General features: G+C 32.7%; 1 protein-coding gene across 1 annotated transcript in view; it reads left to right on the top strand.

Annotated features, from left to right (window-relative positions):
* LRRIQ1 (leucine rich repeats and IQ motif containing 1) overlaps positions 1-22,874 on the top strand; it is a 113,662-nt gene that overhangs the window by 76,164 nt on the left and 14,624 nt on the right. The window contains exons 23-25 of the mRNA XM_027794236.2: positions 15,668-15,800; positions 17,344-17,404; positions 22,285-22,405. Of these exons, the coding sequence (XP_027650037.2) occupies positions 15,668-15,800; positions 17,344-17,404; positions 22,285-22,405 (315 nt within the window). The remainder of the gene's footprint in view (positions 1-15,667; positions 15,801-17,343; positions 17,405-22,284; positions 22,406-22,874) is intronic.

The raw sequence follows: 22,874 nt of genomic DNA, 5'->3' as shown, positions 1-22,874 counted from the left end.
CAAGCTTCGGTTACATAGTTCTAGTGGCCCAGTTTCTTATTATAAAATAAAACTAAAAAATGAAATCTGTGCCTAATTTTCTAGCCTCCTGTCCATCAATGACACTGTAGGATTTTTTCAGCCTTCATGGAATGAAGTAATCCAGAAATTATGGTATATGTTTAAAAATAAATATGTAAACCATCATTTATGTGCATTTATACCATGTACTTCAGTGCCTGAATATTTATAAATGACCTAGACATACAACATTTATTATTAATATTTTTGCTTTTCACAGTCAATTAAAAATGTTTTTTTTTCTATTTGCCTGAAGCTCCTGAACAGAGGTATTTGCCCTAAGTACTATACAGTAGCTTAATTTTATGAATTCTCACCATGGTTCTAGTCTTCAGGGTTCCTGTATTCATATGTTAAAGGTTTCTGACCGCATTTCACCTGCCTATGTATTATCTCTTTGTTCCTGTCTCTATTTTGCAGACTGTGGTAATTTGTGGTGGTCTAAGGACTTTATTAGTGCATCAGACGTAAATGAGGTCTCTAAGCTAAGAGCGTATGTGTGTGTTCCAAAAAACTTCCAAAACCTGAATTTTGTACAATGTGTAGGCTGTCACCTGTGCTTTCATGGCATAGTAATTTACCAATCTTTAACCTAAAAGGAATTACATGTTTAAAAAAAAAAAAAAAAAAAAAGTCTTACTGCTTTTTTGCTAGTAACTATCCAATGATGACTTCAGTGGGAATGACATTTCACCCAAACTGTCATCAGAGGTTAAGTACTATTTTTTCTCATTGTTGAATAAGGTAACACAATAGTTCAGATAATTTTATTTGCACTTACTGAGATTCTACCTCTTTTCTTTCCTTGACATTTTATGGCCAAAAGCTCAGTAGTGTAGACATCTGCATCTCAGCCACTGTATATGTAAAGAAGTTGACTCCACGTTCAGAACCACAGCTTTTAATACTGCATAAGGCAGTCATTTTGGATGAATAGATCCCTGAGTACCGAAGCATTTCAAATCCTTTTTCATTTGACCATTCAGTGACCTGATAACTATTTCCTGTCCCTAAGTAAGGTTGTGACCCAGGTCTTAGAGTGCAAAAGAGATAATTTTAGCAACAAGTTAAATCCAAATGGTTTCGTTGGAGGGGGTAAGGGAGAATAGGTTTGGCTAAATTCCTCTAAAATAATGTTAACAGCACTTGGATTTAGTACGTCTATTTAAAGGTAATTGTTGAATTTGTTGCCATCTGTTTGGATGCCTGGGGACTGTAGTCAATAAGGGTTGGTTTGTTTATTTGTTTTGCTTTTTCTGAACAGTATCCAATAGTCTTTTTACACTTCAAAAAACTAATTGCTAATGAAGAGGTCATTAAAAGTGCATTTTGAGATATACCCCAAGCATTTTCCAAAGTGAGTGTTTCAAGCATTAAAATCATATTGCTATACAAATGTTAGTTTCATATAGGCCACAGAAATTGTATAGTCTGCGTCATGAATGTTGCATTGCACAAATGCTTAGCTGTGGACAAGGGATAGAATGTATTCTTAGAAATATTTTATAGGTACAAATCTTATTTCAGTTGGACAACATGACATGTTTTAAATGTACAGTGAAAGAAATGTTTCCTGTAGCTATAAATTTTAGTAGTACTACCTATGCATATTTTAAGTACTTTCAGAGGTGAATTAAAGGAAGGCCTTCACCCCAGAGCTTTTCATTGATTGATTTAAGTTTTTTATACAGGAATTCATTTTCTCCTATTCTGTAATGAGAAATGTGGTGTTATGGAGAATTAATAGTGTTAATGAGGCTAGAGATCTACAGTATTACAAAAAAGCCATTTTCATGTATTTAATATGAAACACACATTTAAGTCTCTTTCTTTTTTATAAATAATATTGTAATTCATATACATTATATATTTGCATAGTGTGCAACATTTTTCAAGCAAAACATTAAAACAACTTCAAAATTGAAATCTAGGTATTAAAAATTCTATGCTGTTCAATACTAACCCTTATAGCAAAGTTCTATAACTTTTAGAAATTTCATAGAATCTATAAAATGGTATGTGTGGTAGACAATGATATTACAATGAACTGCAAGTAAATCAAATATTTTAGTGAAGATGTTCAATCATGCAGTGATATCTATGTAACTTTTATACTGTTATTTCTATAATGTACATCTTCCAACTTCATAACTTCACAGTTCAATTCTTATCACCTGCAATATGAAAACATGTTAGCAGTTGTTTGAAATTTGTAGGTTTGTGCTGTTTTGATGTATGCACTGCAGATATTTTATGTGGCTTACACATATTAAAAAGGCAGAAATACTGATTTTTCCACTTTTATATATATATATATGTATTTACATATGTATTTTTTCTTGTATTCCTAAGAAAGACTGCATACAGATATAATATTTTTGAATAAAATTTTATTTACACGACATTCTAGAATAGTTCATCCTTTGCAGGTTTCTTGTCCGGTTAGCTAATCCAACACGGTTATAATTTCAGTAATTACTGTATTTTTAGAATCTTGTAGATAACTCAGTCCAGGTAATGAGATAACAAAATCCATGTAGCTACACAAAATAACTTAATTTCTCTTTCACAATCATCATTAAACAAGCAAATTATGAATAATTTTAATTTTTTGAATGGTTTCTAAATGCAGATTGAGTATCAGGCTGACTAAAAACTTGAATGTGGAAAGTCATTTTGCTAAAGCACTTGTATGCTTTTTGTTTTCTAATAAGAAGCAAGCTCAGTAGTTTTCAGTTTATGAAGAGATCAGGATAGAATTTAACTTTTAAGAAGGATGAATTTAAACACTACTGTGTACTTCAAAGTTAAATTTACTGACAATATGCTTTAGTAGCTGAAGTATATTTGGTAATTGAGAAATTAGTAGTGAATGTAAAAAGAAAAGAAGCTATGTGCTGCTGAGGCAGAAAGTTCTGATTTAACCTACCAATGACCTGGCTTTGTTTGTTCAGATGACAGTTCTAAAAGTGTGCATAGAATATTCCCTTTTAATACAGTTATTTGCCGCAAGCCGTGACCTCACTGCCTGTCAGGGAGCAGGTCTGAATTGGCCCTTTCTCTGATATCGTGACATTGCTTCTGTTGCCTCGATTGTGACCCCTGATTGCATGATACCCCTGAGAGTTCAATTTAATAAGCGTGACTCCTGACTCTTAGCCAGGTCTGCCTTCTTAGTTTTTGTCGGACTCTACTTGTAGTCTGGTCTGCATATGCTAAAAACACTGCATAGGCTGTCATCATTCTATGTGAGTTGTGTGCACTGTATTCAAAATTCTCTTTCAAACATCTTTCATTTATTGCAAATGGAAATATTTATGAAAGCTTACTTGGAATAAATTTTAAAATGTTTCTTCCACAGTTATAGCTGCTTGGGATTTTTGTTTTTTATACCTTTGTACAAATAGTTAGTATTATTTCAGTATATTACTAAGCATGCTGTTATCCATGCATCATACTAATTCCTTACTTTGAAATTTATTTCCCCTGTGCAAGTGTTACATATTTCTATGACTTCCCATCAACAATATGTTCATTATGGAAATACTAGGGGCAAATCCCCTTTTTTCATTGCATAATTAATATAGTTGCACAAGGAAATAGTACTGATGAGCACCCAGAGCACTGTGAGATGTAATTATTCAGGATCAGTCAGGTGAAAGCTGAAGAATCTGGAAACCAGGAGAAGGTGAGTAGAATTAAGACTTTTAAATATAATTGAAAATTAGATATCTTGGTTTTCGTTATTATTTTGCTACTTCATTGCATTCTTTTCTCCTGTTTTCTTCCTCTTCTAGCCAGAATCCTGAAGGAAAGGCTATTCAGAGACCTGGCTGCCTTGAGGGTGATGGTGCTATTCAGGCATTTCTCCAGTTTTAGTGTCCATTGATGCATTCACTGAACCAAAATATGGAGAAGTTCAAAGATCTGAGAGTTTCAAGAACTGTGGTACAAGTTACAGACAAGTTTCTGTATTGATTACATACATATTTTGTATTCTCATTGCAGATGTACACTTTTTTCTATCCTCTGTTATCAGTACCTCTAACATACTGCTTCTATTCAATGTATTTAGATTTACAGAAAAAGTAGAAAGTTCTTGCCGAACAAAATAATGCTTTGTGCTTACTTTTGTAGTTACATTAAAAATTTTTCTGTAAATATTTCCATTGAATATTTCAATATTTCTTTTAACTGTTTTAAAGAATTCTCTTCACCTTTTCACTTAGATTACTTTGTGTTAAAATTGTTATACCTTCTATGAAAGGGAAACTATATTAGAATCTTGCTTGTAAAACAAGTTTGATGCAAGGCAAAAAGCACGTATTTTCTTGTTACATTAAAACTTGACCATGAAATGCTCTTCATTCTTCTTCATGACAGTGACTGTTACAGTGGAGGTAAAATCTTTAGCCAGTTATATATTTTTCTTTCTTTTTTTTTAGCAAATTCCCATGTGAGATAATACAATTTTAATAGCCTAATTTAGTCTATAATGTTGTAAAACACATAATATAATCTTCTGTTCCCTTCTTCTGGAGTAAATAGTATAAGACTAACTACTGAAGTTCCTTAATCTCAAGTGGGAGTTTGCTTACCTAATTGGAGTTTATGGGATTTCACTCCTTTCTGGATCAGACCTTAATGCTCTGTAAGTTCCTGTGCTATTTGCTGGATCTTAGATAATTGGCTGCAAAGGTAGGGATGGACAACTGTTTTACCTGTTGTTAGGCAACAGATAAAATAGATTATACTTTTAAGTTAGTTATGGCTGTCTTGAAAGCTATTGCAAATGTAAACAGAATACACATGAAGAAAACTCACCTATTCAGAGTCATCATGGTATTTAGCTTATTCCCTCCTTTCCAAAAAAAATGTATATATATGTACATAGAAATATATATGTCAGTGAGTTGCAGAGTTTGATACCAAGTTTAGCTAGTAAGTTTAGTGAAAAAGAAACTAATTTAAACACACCTACTTTAAGAATAAAATATTTACTGTCAAGCTTAAGGAAGATTAAATTATGTTCAGTAATAGAACTAGGTTTTTTGTTTTGTTCATTTTCTCATTAGAAAAAAAAATTAAATAAAGGTCTAAAAAAAATTCTATAAAAGAACAGGATGAATCAGGGCTAATTTATTCCTTTTTCAACTCTGATTTCTTCATTCAGTGAGGTAAATCATTCAAAACTTCTCTGCATGGATAGAAAATAAAACCCACAAGACCTGTGCCATTGTAACTATAACTGATCCAAAATCAAAATAATTAAAGCAGTTCAATTCCCATGGGGCTGAATACTCTTGAATAAGTGTTGGTTTCTCTAAAATTATATACTGTGTTTCAATTATTGCATTTTTCATGTGTTTACAAGCTGAAAATTTCTATCCAATTAATCAAGAAATATATAAAAATACTAAGTTCTTTGAGCCATATGAATTAAGAATTAACCTGGGGCAACATAGCAAATTGTGGTTTTGTTTTGCTTTTTTTAAATGTCCTTCTTTAAAATGGAATTTCCTTTTTTTTTTTTTTAATAGATCCATAAGACACTGGAATTTCATATTGTTTATTTTCTTCCATGATGTATCAGCCAATTAAGTATAACTTAATAAGAAGAATTAGTACTTTTATGTCTATATTTATTTATAGTCACTTATAAGTTTAGTATTTATGGTTATTTTTAAGCTATATGTAAGAATTGTACACACTTGGGGATTAACTCACTTTAGATGTAGAGTCTTAAGAAAAAAAGAACCATTTCTATCTGAGACTTTTTTTCCATTTAATTCAATGAGCATTAAATCAAGCCTTGTTTATACAATGTTTGGCATAATGACAGGCCTGATCTTCAGTGGTACCTCTGGGTTTTACTATAAAGTAAATTCAACAGCAGCCTTGCACTTAGTCTGTGTAGACTTTGTGTGTATATTTGACAATGTAGGGTAGTTCTGCTGTTATGCATTACAGCACTGACAAAGCTGTGAATTATTGTCGCAGTACATTCATCAAGTACCAACAGGTATTTCAAGTCAACATCAGAAAGTAAGTCAGAAATAGTTTCACCCACACAAAATAAAACTTTTAAATTTAAAATGTTATATATACATAATAGATACAATATATAACCTCATAGGTATTCATAACTGAACTACAAATTGACATCGATACAATAATTTCATTATTTCACTCTCATTAATAAGTACCAATCACATATGGTACTTGTGTACATCACGTGTTGACGAACATGAGTTCATTAAAAAAAAGTCATATATTATTTAGATAACTATCTAGGAAAAATGTTTATTTTCAAGGGTAAACATAATAAAGACTTTTTAAAATGTACATTCCCAAGGTATGAGATAGAATTACCTATTTTAATTACTTGTTCATAAAAATTATGAGACAATTATTAATGTGGTGTAAGTCAGCTTCATTGACTAACTTCATGCTGCTCCTGAGTAATGACTTTTTTATTATATTTTTATATTTGGCACATGTATCTTCTTGTCATATAGAAACCTAAAATTTTTATTTTGAACAAATTTTTGTTGGGTTTGGATTTTTTTGTTCCTTTCTTGTACTTTTAAGTCCTTCAATACAAACAAAACCTACCTTAATGGTTGTCACACTCAATAAAATTTGCTACATTTTGTATTTTTTACCCTCTTGATAGGGGACAACATAGTAGTTAGACTTTCTTCATTCTTACAAAATGTTCCTTTGTATTTTTTTTTTGAGAATTCCTTTGGAAGATCTGACGACTTAAATAATTTTGGTTGCTTTATTGAATTTAGAGAAAAGTATTCCTCTGTCCTCCATATGAAGTGATAATTTTTTCTTGTTTGGGAATGCTGTTTCATTACTGAGCAACTAAACACTTTTGTTCAAGCTTCTTGTCAGTTAATCTCAAGAACAGGGAATGTATAGAAATAAAATCTATCAAAATATTCTGTAATTTTTTTTTTTGTTATGCACCCATTAATTTTCTCCTGAGCAATATAAAATCCATTTGTCTTTTCAGTAGAGAACGTCCATCATTAAGGAGTTTATTATTTCCCAAAGATTATGAGAAAAACTACAGTAAGGGTCTGTACTAAGCAGGTTTGGGGGATGAGAAAGAAATCATGTGAGAGTGTAGATGGTAAGAAAAAACTAAATGGGCTCAGTGTACATCCATCTTATTTATTCCTTACATTTACTAATGGATAACTAAGCATAGAAATGCTGAACATACCATTTCAAAATATTTTTTTACTCTTCCTTGGTTTCTTTAGTTCTTCAAGGGCCTTGACTATCCAAAGATCTCTGGGTAACTCTTGGCTGTACTCCAAAATTTACTTCTCAGCAGCACTGTTGAAATTTGTCTGTGCCAAGTGGCTGAAGCAGGTAGTATATAGACTACAAAACACCCTGTTCATAGAAAACTGTACAAAAGAATACTCTCAAAGTACAGCATGGTGCTGTAAGGTTTTATGTGCCTTTTGAACTTGTAAATGCCTGAGTGGATCTTGAGGAGTGTTGATTGCAGGAAGGAGTAGTTTACATCAGGAACTCTCTGTGTGCTTTTGGGTAGAATATCATCCCTGTAGTTTCTCCTTTGTAGAGTGGGGTTTGGGTTTGTGGTAATTTTGTTTGTTTTTTAAGAAAGAACCAACCTAGTTTTTCAAACATGAAGCTGTTTAGCGTTGTTTCCCAGCCTATACATAAAACAAGTCTGCCCTTGGGTGGCTGGACTGAGAAATGTTAGTTGTAATGCAACTTTCATCTTTTCAAGTTTTGGGAACCTGAGGAAACTCAATTTTCAATTTGTGTGATACTCAATTCTTCTGTATATATACTCTTAATCATATCTGTTGTCTCTTGTTTTACATTTATTCCTGAGTAATATACAATCTATCTTCACTTTCACAGCAGCATTAATCCAATATGAAAATTTCTTACTATCCTAATAGCAATGCTGTTTCTTATACTATTACCACAATGTAAAAGTCCTATGTACTGGGGCTGAAGAGTCTGATGCTTGGATAAAAATACCCAGAGCAGCTGATATATTTCAGCTGAATGGAGTCTGTGACTATGTAGCATTTAATCAAAATTTTAATAAATGCAAAATCATAGACTCAGTCACCAGAGCTTGGTATTTGCATTTCCAAACTTGGGAGGTTTCAGAGAAATTAGAATCTCAAGATCTCCAAATGTTTGTGCAGTTCATTCTCTTGCTTTTTCTTCTACTTTTCTTCTGATTTTATATGGTGAAAAATCGACATGGGCTTTGTCATTTACTGAGGTAAATAGCCATAACTCTGTTTAATCCCAGTGCTAAATGACTGCTGTAGCATTCTGAAGAAATAAATCAATTTTTCTGATTATTTCCTTGATATGAATGTGTTTGAACAGTAGTCTACTTAAGTCTAAGTTTAATGGTTTAAATATTACAAAATTAACCAGTGTAATCAAATGGCAGAATATTGTTCTGTTTTCTGGATTTTTTTTTTTAAGATACAAATCTTTATTTGGTGGACAAGGGAATCTCATATAATTTAATAGAGACTGTGGATCTGTGTTAAACCAGTGCGCAATTGTTCCTTTATTTTTTCTTCCCACCTCTGTGACTTATTTTTAATTGACCCAAGCAACCCATTCTTGCATTATTATTATTAGCCCTCCACTATTTAATCCCTATGTCTTCCTTCAAGTAGATCTTCAAGTTCTTATTCCAAAATTCACTGCCTGAATCAGGTCAGAACAGTCATAAATTAGCAAAAAAATGAAATCAGCAATTGCCTATGTTCACACCTCAGGTGAAATATTTCTTTAGGTTTATAGATAACTCAGGTGTTATATGTCTTAGGAAATATCATGATATGAAACTGATATTGTTATGAAGGAGGTTATAGAAGATAATTGAGAAATTGTGTTTAACATAATTGGAGGAGTACAGAAAGTGGTGACAGCCCAAAAAAGTTGTGGAAGTTGGATAAGTTGGAAGAAACAATGTTTAATGCTGCCTTGAAGTCAGTGCCAGGAAAGTGAAGCTTATGAAGCCATTCAAAGGGAAACATACCATGTTCACAAGAGTAAAAGACACAAGAAATTTAGTATGGAGTAATAGTTTGCAATATGTTTGTGTGATCAGAGGGCTGCAATGAAAGAAAATAAATAATCAGGACATACTGGGAGAACTTCATCATCACTAATGTGATATGAATAGAGAGAAATAACTTTAAATGAGGTTTCTTGAAAGTACACCATTGAAGATTAAGTAAGACATGGCTTTGCCTCAATGTGGGGAAAGGGACAAACTGAGCATGAACAATAAGCTAGGGATAAATACTAAGTACTACTGATAACTAGTAGTAGTGGTGTATTCTGCAGAGGCAAGATGGAATAAGTGGCAAAATAGAAAATAATGTTTGGGAAGACCCAAGCATGAAATCCTGTTTTCCTTGAATTCAGAAACTGAAATTTGTACAGTTTCAGTGGTTTAGGAGCATCAATGAAAGGTTTCAGCTTCTGCATAACTTAATAGTAAGATACCAAAGAGAGAACTCAGAAGGCACAGGCTGAAATATGATAACCACTGAAGCAGAATTAACTAAGTAGGTGAAGCTTTGTTACTGGTTGTTAATCACCCAGAAATAGAGCCCAGTGTGAAAGACAGCAAAAAACAGGAATGAAAACAGGGAAGAAAAGGACAGCCAAAATAAAGACTATGGTCTTAACTGACGGTGTGATCAATACCTAGATTCAGTGAAGAAAGAATGATGTCAGGATGAAGCCAAGAATAGCCATGTGGTAAAAAAGAGGTGATTACAATAGCAGATGAAGAGATTAGAGGAGGTTTACAGATGGAATAGTAACATAGTAGACCTCATTTATAGTCTGAAATAAAAAGAATCTGAAATATCTGGTTAAAAAAAAAGTACAAGCTTTAGAAAAAATACTCAGAAATGTTTTATTTCTCCTTTCACTATTTTCACTTTTATAATTTTGGAGATGTGCTCTTGTGGGTTGATCAGCACTCCCGTGTTTAAAACTCCTTGTGATGTAATTGATAAAGCATTTTTAAGCATCAAGAAATTTTGTACATAGTAACCTGATGTGGTATTCTCGTGAAAAAATTCTATTTCATCTTTTATTCAGTTGTGGCTCACTCAGACACCGCTGTATTTTTATTTCATTCATTCTGATCCTAGAGATGGAAGTTGATTTAGTCAAAAGTTACTCAGATGAAAAAGTAACACCTAGAATTAACTAACTTGTACAGTATAGCTCTCACAAACAAGTTTCTGTGTTTGTAAGGTAGAAATATGTTTTGTTATCTGAAAATTCCAGACCCAAGTTGTAGGTAAACAATCTGGAGATACTATAATTTTAGGTGAAAAGAACTCTGTATCAAATAATGCCACACGATACTACCAACTGTCTGAAAGTCTTATATATATTGCTAATATAAATGTGTTCACTGAATACCTGTGAGCTAAAGACCACTATTCTTTTTCCAAACCCAGTATTTGGGGCATGTAGTGATTGCTATGTAATGCTTAGCTGTATTTAGTGACTTCTGACAAGTAAGCTTCTGACAAATGTGTCAAGCTTTTTGTGGAAGAGAAGAAATTCTTCTGATTTCTTTTACATTCTACTGGAAGTTTCTGGGTTGAGGTGGGGGTGGAGGTGGGGGAGCTGTGGTTTTTCTATCGTTATTTTCCTGTCTGTTTCCAAATTCTTCAGTTTTCTTGCCTTGATACCAGTATTATTACTAATATTGTTGTTCTTTCTGTTCTGCAAGTATTATACAGATTGTGACAGAAATGATGTGGTTTTGTTTTTGACTAATGTATGGAGAAAAGCTAAAATGTTGGATTTTAGTTTTAGGATTTCAAGATTATTTATTAATGTGTATTTATAACATTACTATAGAAGACATAAAGGCAATTAAAAAATCGTCGCAGGATATCTATATTTTTAATTTTCATTAAGTATAATATTTCTATAGCATTTGTACACTCATACACACTCACATGCACATGCCCTCCTAATATATATTGCTGACCACTAATGTATACCAGAATACTGACAGATAAGAAAAATTTCAATGTATTAATAGCACAGACATTAATTTTGTATCCAGGCTCAGCTACTTAATTCCTGTATTAAGAGCACCATTTCCACAATACATATTGAGAAAATTAACTCTGGTCACAGATTTTTTATATTAAGGGTGGAAAACTTAGAATGCTGAAGAAATTCCAAGCCTTTCTTTCACATTGTAGGTCTTAGTTTTCTTAGTCTCTTTCGTTATTTGTATTCTACTCTGTATGAAGCAAGTTTTGAAGTGAATTAAATCACCCTCTAAACACAGAATTTAACTTTGAAAGGTTGGATACAACGCAGACTTCTCTACGCATTTCTCTGTTTCAAGAAACATGATATATTAGTTAGACCTTTTATCTTCCCATCAACAAATAGATTTGGAAAAAAAAAATCGCTGTGTTGAATCAGGTTGAATCAGCATCCTCTTGCATATAAATTGACAGAGCTGAGTAGCTAACTGGGATTTACAACAATTAGGATCGATGTTTCCAGGGCATAGAATCTGAAAGCTAGAATGCAGAATCTGAAAGATCCCCCTGAATGTACACATTGTGTAACCATGTTCCTTCTTTTTGTATACTTGCTTGCTATTAAGAACACTTGCCCTAGGATTGGGGAACATGGGTATGACGTGCTCCTTAGGCAGTGGGAAAAATAGGTTTCAAATACTCCTTGGCCTGGTGAGATTTGAATCTCAGGCTTCCACATGCCAAGCTATTCCCTTTGGGTGTGTTTCAGTCCTCTTTTTAAAGCTGACTGGTACAACTGAGGTCACAAGCTGCATCAATCTTGAAGAAAAGTCCATGAGAAGAAAACTGACTCTATCTAGAACGTAGGGCACTTCACCAGAAGTAGTTCACAGATTCTTAGCCCTTTTCCTTTAACTCACTTAATGGAATATCCAGAGATAGTAGAGTACATAAGTAGCATCCATATTTTAAATTGAACATGAGTCAATGCTGTCTCAGAGCATGCCCAGCAAATAAATTTGACAGAGGATAACATTTTTCTGGATCCCAAAATTCAGGTTCTTATGGGTTTGCATGTTGATTTGGGGACCTAGAAAAGAATATCTTATTTTCCTGTAAAGTTCAGTTCCAAGGACATTTCAGGTGCCCAGGCTCTTCTGAATAAGTTCTCTTTATTTAGATGCCCGAATTCTGTAGGAAAATGGCAGTAGGTGCCCCTGAAAGCTGCATTGGATCTGGCCTACAGTGCACAGTGTGGGTACAGATGATTAATTGGCAACACCTAAAAATCATTATGATATTAATGCCAAATGTACGGCTATTCCAATCTTAAATTATTAACGTGTGTGTCATAAAAAAAAAAAAAAGTCAAAAAGATTGAAAGCTTAGAAGTGATAATCTAATGAGGGTACGATACTTTAAATACCTCTGAGATTAATTTGGTTTTTGACAGAGTTGTGCCTTCTTTGATGTATTCCTTTTTCTTTGATATTCTAAGAGTTGTCTGGGTTTAACAATTAAAGATTATAGGTCTGATCCATTTCAAAGATGCATAATGCTTACAGCTCTTTGGAACTTCTGTGGAATTTGTGAGTGTTAGTACTTCAACAAAATCAGGTCCAGGTTTTTAAAAAACCCAGAGCTCTAATTTAAGAAAGCTATCAAGCAAATGCATGTTAATGATACTGTTACACCAGATCCTCAAACACATGATGTTCATAAGTGGAATAGAAAAGTGATAATGCTGTGTTTTAATTCATAACATAGTATTTTTATAAGAATTAAAAAGAGAGATGTTACTATTAAAAGGTAATAATACGAGTATGTTCCAAATACGAAAACAGAATACAGTTTTCTGCAGTATTAGTAAACAAATTTTTGAACAGTGTCTGCCCATTTGAGAAAAAAAGCTGCTATTAACACTAACATGGAACAAGAATACTTTGTTTTATAGCATATATAATTTTAAGGGAAAAAACCCACTATTGTTGTCATTTTATCTTGGGCACTCTTGTTTCAATAATGTTTCAATAATTAACATGCAAAACTATATTAAAACAAATTTTAAATAAAATTTTACTAAATAAAGCCAGTTGTGTTTCAAACAATTCAGTCAAAAATTCAAACTGCACCTGAGGCAAATTATTAATCATTTTGGAAAAACAACTTGTCAAGTTAAAAATATTCATTTTTTAATAAGTTTTATCATAGCTTATTGTATGTGCACCTTCTTTTGACCATCACAGATTCAGACATGAACTTCTAATGCTGATTTTAAATCCCTACATTGATTTTAATGGAGGAAAAGGAAACAAACATTTTAGTAAATACATAAATAATACTGATCCTTTTAATAGGAAGAAGTAATTATTCTGAGAAAGATGATAAAACTGGGCCAACTTTTCTGTAAATATGGATAAGAAAAAACCTAAAGATAATTTCTTGGGGAGTTATTCCTCTTTGGAGAACATACACAGAAGGCTCCATCTCCAAGACTGCTCTTATGAAGTCATGCAGAAAATTTCTTACTCCTGTTATAAATTAGCATCTTCTTCATCTGAAGAGCTATAAGGGTGCCAGTGTAGTTGCAGACTTGGTACCTATACATTTTCAAAACTTAAAGGTCAGAAAACTGTACTTCTGACCCAAGAACGGGAGAAAGCAATATCATACGCTTAGAAAGGGAGAAATAACTCCCACTTTAATCCAGGAAGGTATGAACTCTTTAATTAGAATTCTCTATATTTTAATATTTGGTAGTAATGGAGCAGTTCATTGCTTGGCCTTTTTAGTCAGGCCTCACAACCTCATTTGAGTAGATACAGTGACTGTCCATCCAAGTCTTCCATTTTCTGTCTTCCTAAGGAGGTAAATGAGAGTTCTTTACATCAACTGAGAATAAATTCTTCTGCCTAAGCTCTAGTCTGTGAGGAACTGGCAAGACACAAATAATTTCATGTTCTGGACCAGGACCTTGCCTATTTTTACTAGGCCAAGTATGGGTTTGGCAATTGAACATGTTCAGCCTAAGAAACAGATTTGGTATGAATAGAGATTCTCTATACCAACATAAATGGAAAGGACAACTAAAAGACATCTGTGTTTCAGACTATGAAATAAGAAGCTATGATACTTTAACAATATTCCCTTAGAGCTAAAAGATGAAAGCAATGAGCTCACTGCAAATCCAGGTAAAACGCAAGTGAGAAACTACATTTCACAGCTTGTGAAAAGTAAATTATAAGTTTAAAAATTAGTGCAGAGAATGCAGCAGACTTCTTTAAAAGTGAGTTGGTGAATAGTCTGTTACTTCAGTTTGTTGTGAAAACATGAATGAAAACTAAGGTTTAAAATATGGAGTGTGGGGAAACCATTCACCTCAAAGACAGTCTGACATCTCCTCCCACCTCCTTTACAGTTATTGATACTTAAATCTTTCATAGTGGACAAATGAACTTGGTACAAAGTGAGGTGACCTACATTCTTTGCTGGTTCAAGTCAAAAGGACAGGTATGCTCCTACGGTTTACTAAGCAACTTCTAGTAGCTACTGAATTGACCTATCACTGAGAGAAAGAAAAGTCTTTGAAAGCAGAAAACAAATAATCAGCAAGAGGGAGGATAACTCAGTGTCATCTGAAATAACATTAAAAAGAAAATCAAAAAACTTTTATACAAAAAAAAAAAAAAGGTTTTCTGATGTCCCATAAAAGCCTTCAGTCAAAGGTACCACAAAGACATAACCTGTAAGGCTGATGTACAAGGGTAGAAAAAGAAAAGTTATTCTAATCCATGAATGTCCCCATGCAACAACAATGCTTCCTCTGCAGGCTCTTCCAATTCTGGAATCCTCTTCCTTGCGCTACAAAACATATCTGGGATTCAGCGGAATAGTCCCAAAAACTGAAGGGCCTCCAGAATCGTACAGCTTTTATCCATAATGTCACTATTTTATTCTCTATCTTTGGGTATCTTCAGTGATACAAAAGTAGGTATTCATTTGTGAAAAATAATATCGGGTATGCGATTGCTTTGAAATCTAATATCAGAAATTGCCATTAAAATTTCTTAATAAGTCATTTCAGTAAAAGACAGAGCAGAGGAATAAGATTGCCATGTGTCCACTCTTGCATATAATGATGACTTTTTCTACCTTACAGATTGGTAAACAGAATTGTATTTTTAATGATGGAGATAGTACAACAAGAAACATTCACAGATGCTATGACAAGCTTTATGTATAATATTATATTTCTGTATGTATTTCAGAATAAAGCAAATTTTACTTTCCAATAAAAATAAATGCATCCAGAAGGCCAGTTTCAATATCAAAAGGGAAAATAAACCATACAATTCAAAATTTATTTAAAAATATTTCTTAAATATATCTGAAGAAATTTGAGTTAGTTGGACTCTGCAAGAAAATTAAGTAAATGCCCTTTTTCTTTTGTAAAAGGCAATATGCTCAAAGTTTATGTGGGGAATCTTAAAAAAAATAATAAAAAAAAGTAATGAGACAGGAGTATCTTTTTTCTTCCCCAGGTAAAAAAGAAGAATTTTCTCAGCTGGATACTACTTTAGATGAGAAATTACAAAGGAGACAAGACTTTACGTATCAATGGCTTCATACACAGCTTTTGGATTATGAAGCAGCCAGTTCCAAAAATATGAACTGGTGAGGTCATTACCTTTAAATTAGACTTTTTTTTTTTTTTTTTAATTTTAAATTTATCTTGCAAAGTGAAACCTAGGTTAACAGTTCTAAAACAAATATGACTTTGTAGCTAGCAGGCAGTACACCATATTTCTGGGTCCCAAACATGGAAGCCTTTAGAGGTTTTTTTGGTAGTCATTGCACAGATACTTCTTCCACAGTGATAATTAAATGAAAAATACTGCAGAATCTTATGATAAATATCTTCATAGCTTTATGCTAGCAATGCAGTGATTTTTACATTGTAAGGAGTGTAGAAAAAAGTGCTTGTCATATATTTTATAAATTTATTGATATATATTATGATTTTATGTAATTAGATCAACTGTAACATTACCTATATTGTTAGATTTGATTAAGGAAGTAAAAGACCCACTTTTTAACTTCAAAACATAAACCCAACTTTTACATGTCCATAGTATACTTTAGTAAAATGTTGTAAACATGCTACTTCTATATTTAATTTTGGTTATTAAACAGGTAAAATATCAGTACAATTAAAGAAAAAGTTAATCTCATTCCCTAAACTAACATGAAGACATAGTAAGTATATTTTGGTCATAAATTCAATATAAACCATTGATATCTTAGTGAAGTCATTAGTAGACACAATGCCAAGCACCTCTAATAAAACCAAACAAGATGTCAGTAGGCAAACTATGGATTTAGTGTAAGCATTTTAACTTTATTTTCATTAAAAGTGTATTTAATTTGTGATGAAATGGACTGCATATTGTTATGCTTTGTATGGAAAAATATTCCACATTTCTAAATTGTATCAATGACTGTAGGTAGTATATGCAGCACATATTCTTTAGGAAATATTTATCTGTCAGTCATGTTCCATAATAGTGAAACACTCTAACTGTTTAAAAAAATTGCCATGACTTTTATTTTGAATGAAAACACTGGAACAGAACATGTAATGATGTTTGAAAGTAGGGAGACGTGGAAATTTATAGAACAGTTTTTTAAAATGTTATTGTGTTACCTCTGCAGGTGTGTGCTATGCGCTAATATTTGTATTGTCATTTTTTTAAGATTTTGATACCATTTTTGAATGTGGCAAAATTCCCACTGATCTCCTTTGGAACATCACTAGTAGACTGTTTAGAGCAGCTCATACATTTATGTAACTGAAAACAATTTTATTCCTATGTAATGTGACAAATTACGTGGCTATAATTTATGTCAATACATACAAAAATTCATACGTGGTTGTTTATTGACATTTATATTTTTAATTCATATTCTTTCATTGGAATAAAAATATTAATTGTTAATGATTTATTGATTTTAACCTTAAATTAAAAAATAATTACTCTGATACTTTAACATTATCAATTAATATTAATTACTCTGATACATCTTAACCATGGAATTATTTTAAATAGTATCATTTCTACTTAAGCAAGAGTGTTTCCAGGAAAAGATTCTGTGCAGGTATTTTAGTGAACCCAGTACAGTGGGTTTTACTGAAATTTCTGTTCTACATTTTTCCCAGCTGTCATTTTTTGCCTGAGTTAGATCCTACAATACAGGACAGTAGACAAGTACAACTTGCGGTAAGAACTTGTTTCCTTGTGGGATTTTTCAGAATTTAGCTATGCCTTAATGGTGTTTCGAAATGCATACTTGATTTAAAAAAAGAGGACATTTTTTTGATTTAATATAATTCTTTAATGATATCTCTATTTGGCCATCAAGTCAGCCATTGATGGAGATCAGAAGAAAATGAGCAGAAGAACCTATGTGTATATAGGGTTCTAGTTCATAATCTGATACTGATTTTGTTTTTAAGACAGCAAATGTTACTGTTTTTTAAAGTGTCTAAATTGACCTTTTAAGTAATGTTTTAAAAAATTAAATACAGTTCAGCACCAATTATATTTGCTGAAAATGTGTATTCTTGTCAATGAAACAAGTTTAAATGTTCTTAAATTCTGTAAGTCACATACCTAAATCATTCTAATATCCCCACAGTGTCACTTATTGAAAGACAGTAAGTTGGATGTGCATATTAATACAGTGACATTATTAAAAACAGTGTATAAAATCAGACTTACTCCTAAAATTTCTTTTCTCTATTTTTTTAAATCATAAAATGCCCTCTACTCTTTTCATGATGCATTCTTTCCTTTGCAGCATTTAAAAAACTTGTATTTTTGGAAAAGGCTAGTCCTGTAGATTGGGAGGAAAGGGAATATGAACAATTTAATGATCTGAAGATTGACAAAATGAAAAGACTTAATGTCAGAGATACTCAAAATTTCCTTTGATAGTGAGCACTGTTATGAGGCCTACAGGCCAATTTATACTTTTTTATTTATGTATATATATACACACACATACTGACTTCACATTTTATTGCCAAGTTAGCAATATTCTTCTAAATGTGATTGTGGATGTTAAAAAAAATGAGGCAAAACCTTGCAGACTACACAGAATTAGTGTCTTACATTCATATACATAAAGTAAAATGTTGCATAAAATGTATTTCCCAGTTAGATGATGTGTCATATGCCTCATTCTGTAGTCAGAAATCTTGGCCCTTTCTAATCTTTGTCTTCCTTAGCTTCACCGCCTATGTAATATGCATGTTTTGGAAATGCTTTCATAAACTCTTCTAAAATTCACTGTTGGAAAAATGCTTTTAAGACTTAAATGTTGCTATTACTATTTTTTTTAAATTTTGTCCAAGATTTTTCTCTGTGTTGTGTCCAATTCTTAGGTTCCTGTTAAAGTTTAGTGGCTGAAATCGTGAACCAAGTGACCATTACAATGGGTTTTGCAGCAGCACTAATAGTTATTTGTTACATAATCTGAAATAGTAATTGCTGTAATTTGAGCAAATCATAATCCAATAAGGTTATCTAAATTACATATTATGTAATTATTGGTAAGCATATGTGCAGATAGATAGGTTGTATCTTATTTACAGTAAGCAATTCTGTCCACAAAATACTGCTGCAATCCCACAACAGTATTATGTGGTGTGTCCACATAACTGGCAATGTTACGGGATTGTCGCAGCCTGTGCCACATAATTACATAGCTGTTCCACATGAATGAAATCCAGAGAAAAATACAACATTAGGTCAAAAAATAGAAAAAATGAATAAAATATCTCTAATGCAGAAAGAAGTACTGTATAGGCAATGAAATAATGATGTGGTTTGTACATATATACGGCTGGAGAATTATAGTTTTAAAATTTATATGGGTTCTTTTAACTTTTAAACGTTGAAACGTGAACATACTTCTAATGCTTTTGCACAGTAACTCAGATAAAAGCTATGAAATTATAACAAAACCAAAGTTAACAGCTACAATCCTTATCAAAAAGTAGGAAAAGCTCTGGTAAACTGAAAGAAATAGGAAAATATACATAAAAAAAAAAAAAGATACTTCAATGAGGAAAGCATTCCTGAGTATTTCCAGTAGTTTATTCATATCTCATGTGCTCAATCATAAAGTTTCCTGGTGTATAATAGTATCCCTAATTTGAATGTGTTCCATAAGCCTGCATTCTGAAAATACTAAATTAATATAATTTTCTAAATTATATTTGTGCACATTCCAAGAATTTAAGACATTCTTTTTCATGGATACAAAATGGTATTTCAGTGGTTGAGTATTAATAATAAAGTCTTAGCCCTTCTCATTGAGGAATAAACCCTATGTAGTAACCTGCAGTAAATCTAAGAATTTATTATGTTAATCTTGATAATTTTGATAATTTTGCTTACTACTACCACTGCATAATTTTTTAGGAGGGCATGCTGACTAACAGTTTAAACTGGGCTCTTGAAATTAATATGATTTTGCTGAATGACAAGTAGGATAGACTTCCTGATTCATCTTTGTATATAGTTCAAGTTACCTGCATGGTTAACCACTTGAATATTAGTCAGTGTCTCCAAATCATTAAGATATAACTTGAATTTAAAAGCGCTTTTTACCTCATAAGGTTACAGAATTTCTTGGTAATTTAACATAGGAAAAGAAAAATATTCAGGTGCAGAGTTTTATTCAAGGCAAAGATTCCTCCTGATTGAAATTATTTCCAATTGAAAAAAGGATTTGTAGCAATAAAACATAAGGGCAAAAAGTCTAAAGGGTTAAATATGGTGATCACTACAGATGAAAGTCCAGTACTGCACTCTGTGAAAAAGTGTACCAGTACCTTAAATTTCTTCCAAATTTTTGGCTTTAAGCTATAGATGTAAAAGAGAAGGCTCTAATTAGCTTCAGAGGGCTTTCAGTCAGGTTCTTTACAAACTTGAAATTAAGTTTGCTCCAGTGATTAATACAACCTTAAATATTACTCTGACTGTAATTGGGTGAAAATATTTATCTTTATTTGAAAGAAAATAACAAATACTTTACATCAGAGCACCAGGCAGCCCTATTAAAATCTAGCATATAACACTGAATATTGTTGTCTGCAAGATGATGAACATCGGATTCTACGATGATAGTTGTTGGATAATAATTCCATGGAAAGGTTAGCTGTTTAAAATACTGTGGCCTCTTGAGTGGTTGGGATTGGGACATTAGAAGACTTCTGCTTTGTGTTGAAATAGGTTAGATGGAAATAAGAATTATCAGTTCCATTGATTTAAATCTCTCAATGATTGTATTATTTTTACTAATGAAATACTAAAAGCTTTCAGTTTAAAGATTTTGAGCATATGGAGCTCTCACAAGCTTATAAGAACTGTATTAAGGTGAAAAATATAAAGAGTTGGCAGGGTAAAACTGTTACTCTTTTACTTACTCTTTTCAAAGTTTGTTGACACTGCTATGGAAGAGAAAATAAAATATTGATGTTAACTGCAATAATACAGCCTGCTACTTGTGCAAAGCAAAACTTTAAAATCATGGTCATTAAACATATAAAAGGCAAGCATCAGAAAACAAGGGATAAACTTTCTGTGCTGACACAAAGGGTACACAGTCACTAAGGAAGAGGGTAAAATCTCTGTATCTTTGGAGTTGTTGGTTTGAAAATGCATGAACTTGTTAATGAATTTTACATTAAACAGTGACTGGGTAAAGACAAAGAAATGAACCAGGTCTACATTTCATCCGAGTTCTCTAAGTTACACTGGACTACAAAGCCTGTCTGCATTGGTGCAGTGCTGCTCTTGGTACAGTGAGCTGGTTTGAACAGGAAGTCTGGAGATCGTCTCCTCCAGAGTAGCCTACAACTTTATAGTAACGACATTTTCCTGAGAAGAAGGGAGCTGCAGGCTTCAGCCCCCCGAGGGAGGAGTTGAGACCCAGTCTTTCAATTCCTGATCGAGCATTCTAGCTACTACAATATTCTGCAAAAGTTTGGTGGCATTACCACTAGCATAGTCTTTCCTTTATTGTTGTTTGTTTTATGAAAAATTAGCCTACTCAGTTAGACACCTAGCTTCTCAAAGGTTCTGAGGCTTTTCAGCCCAGATAGAGGAAGGACTTAATCTATCTTCTGGACTCTGCTTCTGAAGGTCCAGAGACTAGAAAAGTGTATCCTTATGTTCAGTACTTCCAGCTGATTGACTTTACACTGGAGATTTTGTTGATCGCTCTTCCACAGTGTCTGATTTTTCCCCGTCATGGTTACCAACCCTCAATATCTAGTTAACAATATTGTTAGATGGATGCTTTTGGTGTTGAATAGCTTTTCATTTCAAGGAAAGGGAGTTCTTGTTCAGTAAATGCAAAGTCATTTCCGCAAAACTAACAATCTACTGTTCACAGTGTATGTTATCTTCCAGGTCAGTATTTTTAACTTTTGTCCTACCTGTTCCCAAAACAAGGACCCATTGCTAAAATTAAATGTGATTTTCATTTATGTTTTGCCATATTTATGTGCAGATACTGTGCCTCAAGCCAAAACGTACCACCACTGGATGTTAGAAGTTTATAATTAATATAATACTCTTACCTAAAGTGTAATTAAAATGCTGTCTGATGGTTATGGTTAATTAGCAAAAACCTAAAAGATTAAATTACTTACTGGGGCCCTTGACTGATTGAACCGATACGTGTCCTGGATAAAACATAAATATTGCAGAAAATAATCCAGTATGACATCTCTGACATTCAACTATAACTTAAATTATAGACTGGTCAGTAAATGATCTTAAGCTGTTTAAGGTTTCATCAGCCATCTGCAAGATTGATTTTCTTCAAAATTACTGTACTAAAATGTTTTCTTTTGTTGTTGCACTGACTCAGATCACAAACCACAATTTTAAGATCGGCTCTTATTTACAAAAATGCTTTGACATAGTGCATTTGTTCAGCCTAGGCAACAATAAAGGATTGTGGTATCATTTTGAAGAAGGTTGTTTGACAGACCCTGTTTGTTTATTTGGGGTAATGTGAGCTGCATTCAGAAAATGTTATATTTTGTTTCATGATTGTGTACATTCTCTCCCACTGCTTCCAGGCAAGCCCTGTAAGCAGAGAAGACACGGATTTAGACCTTGTTTCCATGGCCAGTGGAAGTACTTTGACTGAGAACAGAGAAAAAAATAAGCAGCCACACAGACACTCAGAAAGAACTTCAAGTAAGTTACATTTTTTTTTCAATATCACTTCTAAAGATCACTTTAAAGTGCTAGGTGGTACTGAGCATGCTTGGAATCCCTGGTAACACATGCTACTTATCTTTCCGTTTCTTTCTTACATAAAAGTACTTTTTCTACAATTCTGTTTAAAAACCATGTCACCAGTATCAATAGATTTTCCTCTTGTGATTTTCCAGGAAGTTCCCTGTGATGTATGCTAGGTCTTCTGATGACTGTATTCTTAAAATACTTTCTTTTCTCTAAATTATAAAACATAGTGGGTTTTTTAATGTTCTCCTTCATTTTTTTCCAAAAAAGGTTTGAAAAATGCATGTTTTGTTAACTGAATACCAGAACATGTATCCTAATCAAGCCACAGATTTCTGTCATGTTGATTACCAATTATGCTGTAGTATAGGCATCCCACTGAACTTACTATAGCTCACTGGCAGAGGATCCTTTTAAAGCC

Source organism: Falco peregrinus, chromosome 6, assembly GCF_023634155.1.
Source record: "Falco peregrinus isolate bFalPer1 chromosome 6, bFalPer1.pri, whole genome shotgun sequence".
NCBI lineage: Eukaryota > Metazoa > Chordata > Aves > Falconiformes > Falconidae > Falco > Falco peregrinus.
Note: the sequence above shows the minus strand (reverse complement) of the source record. Positions and strands in the feature narration are given on the sequence as shown.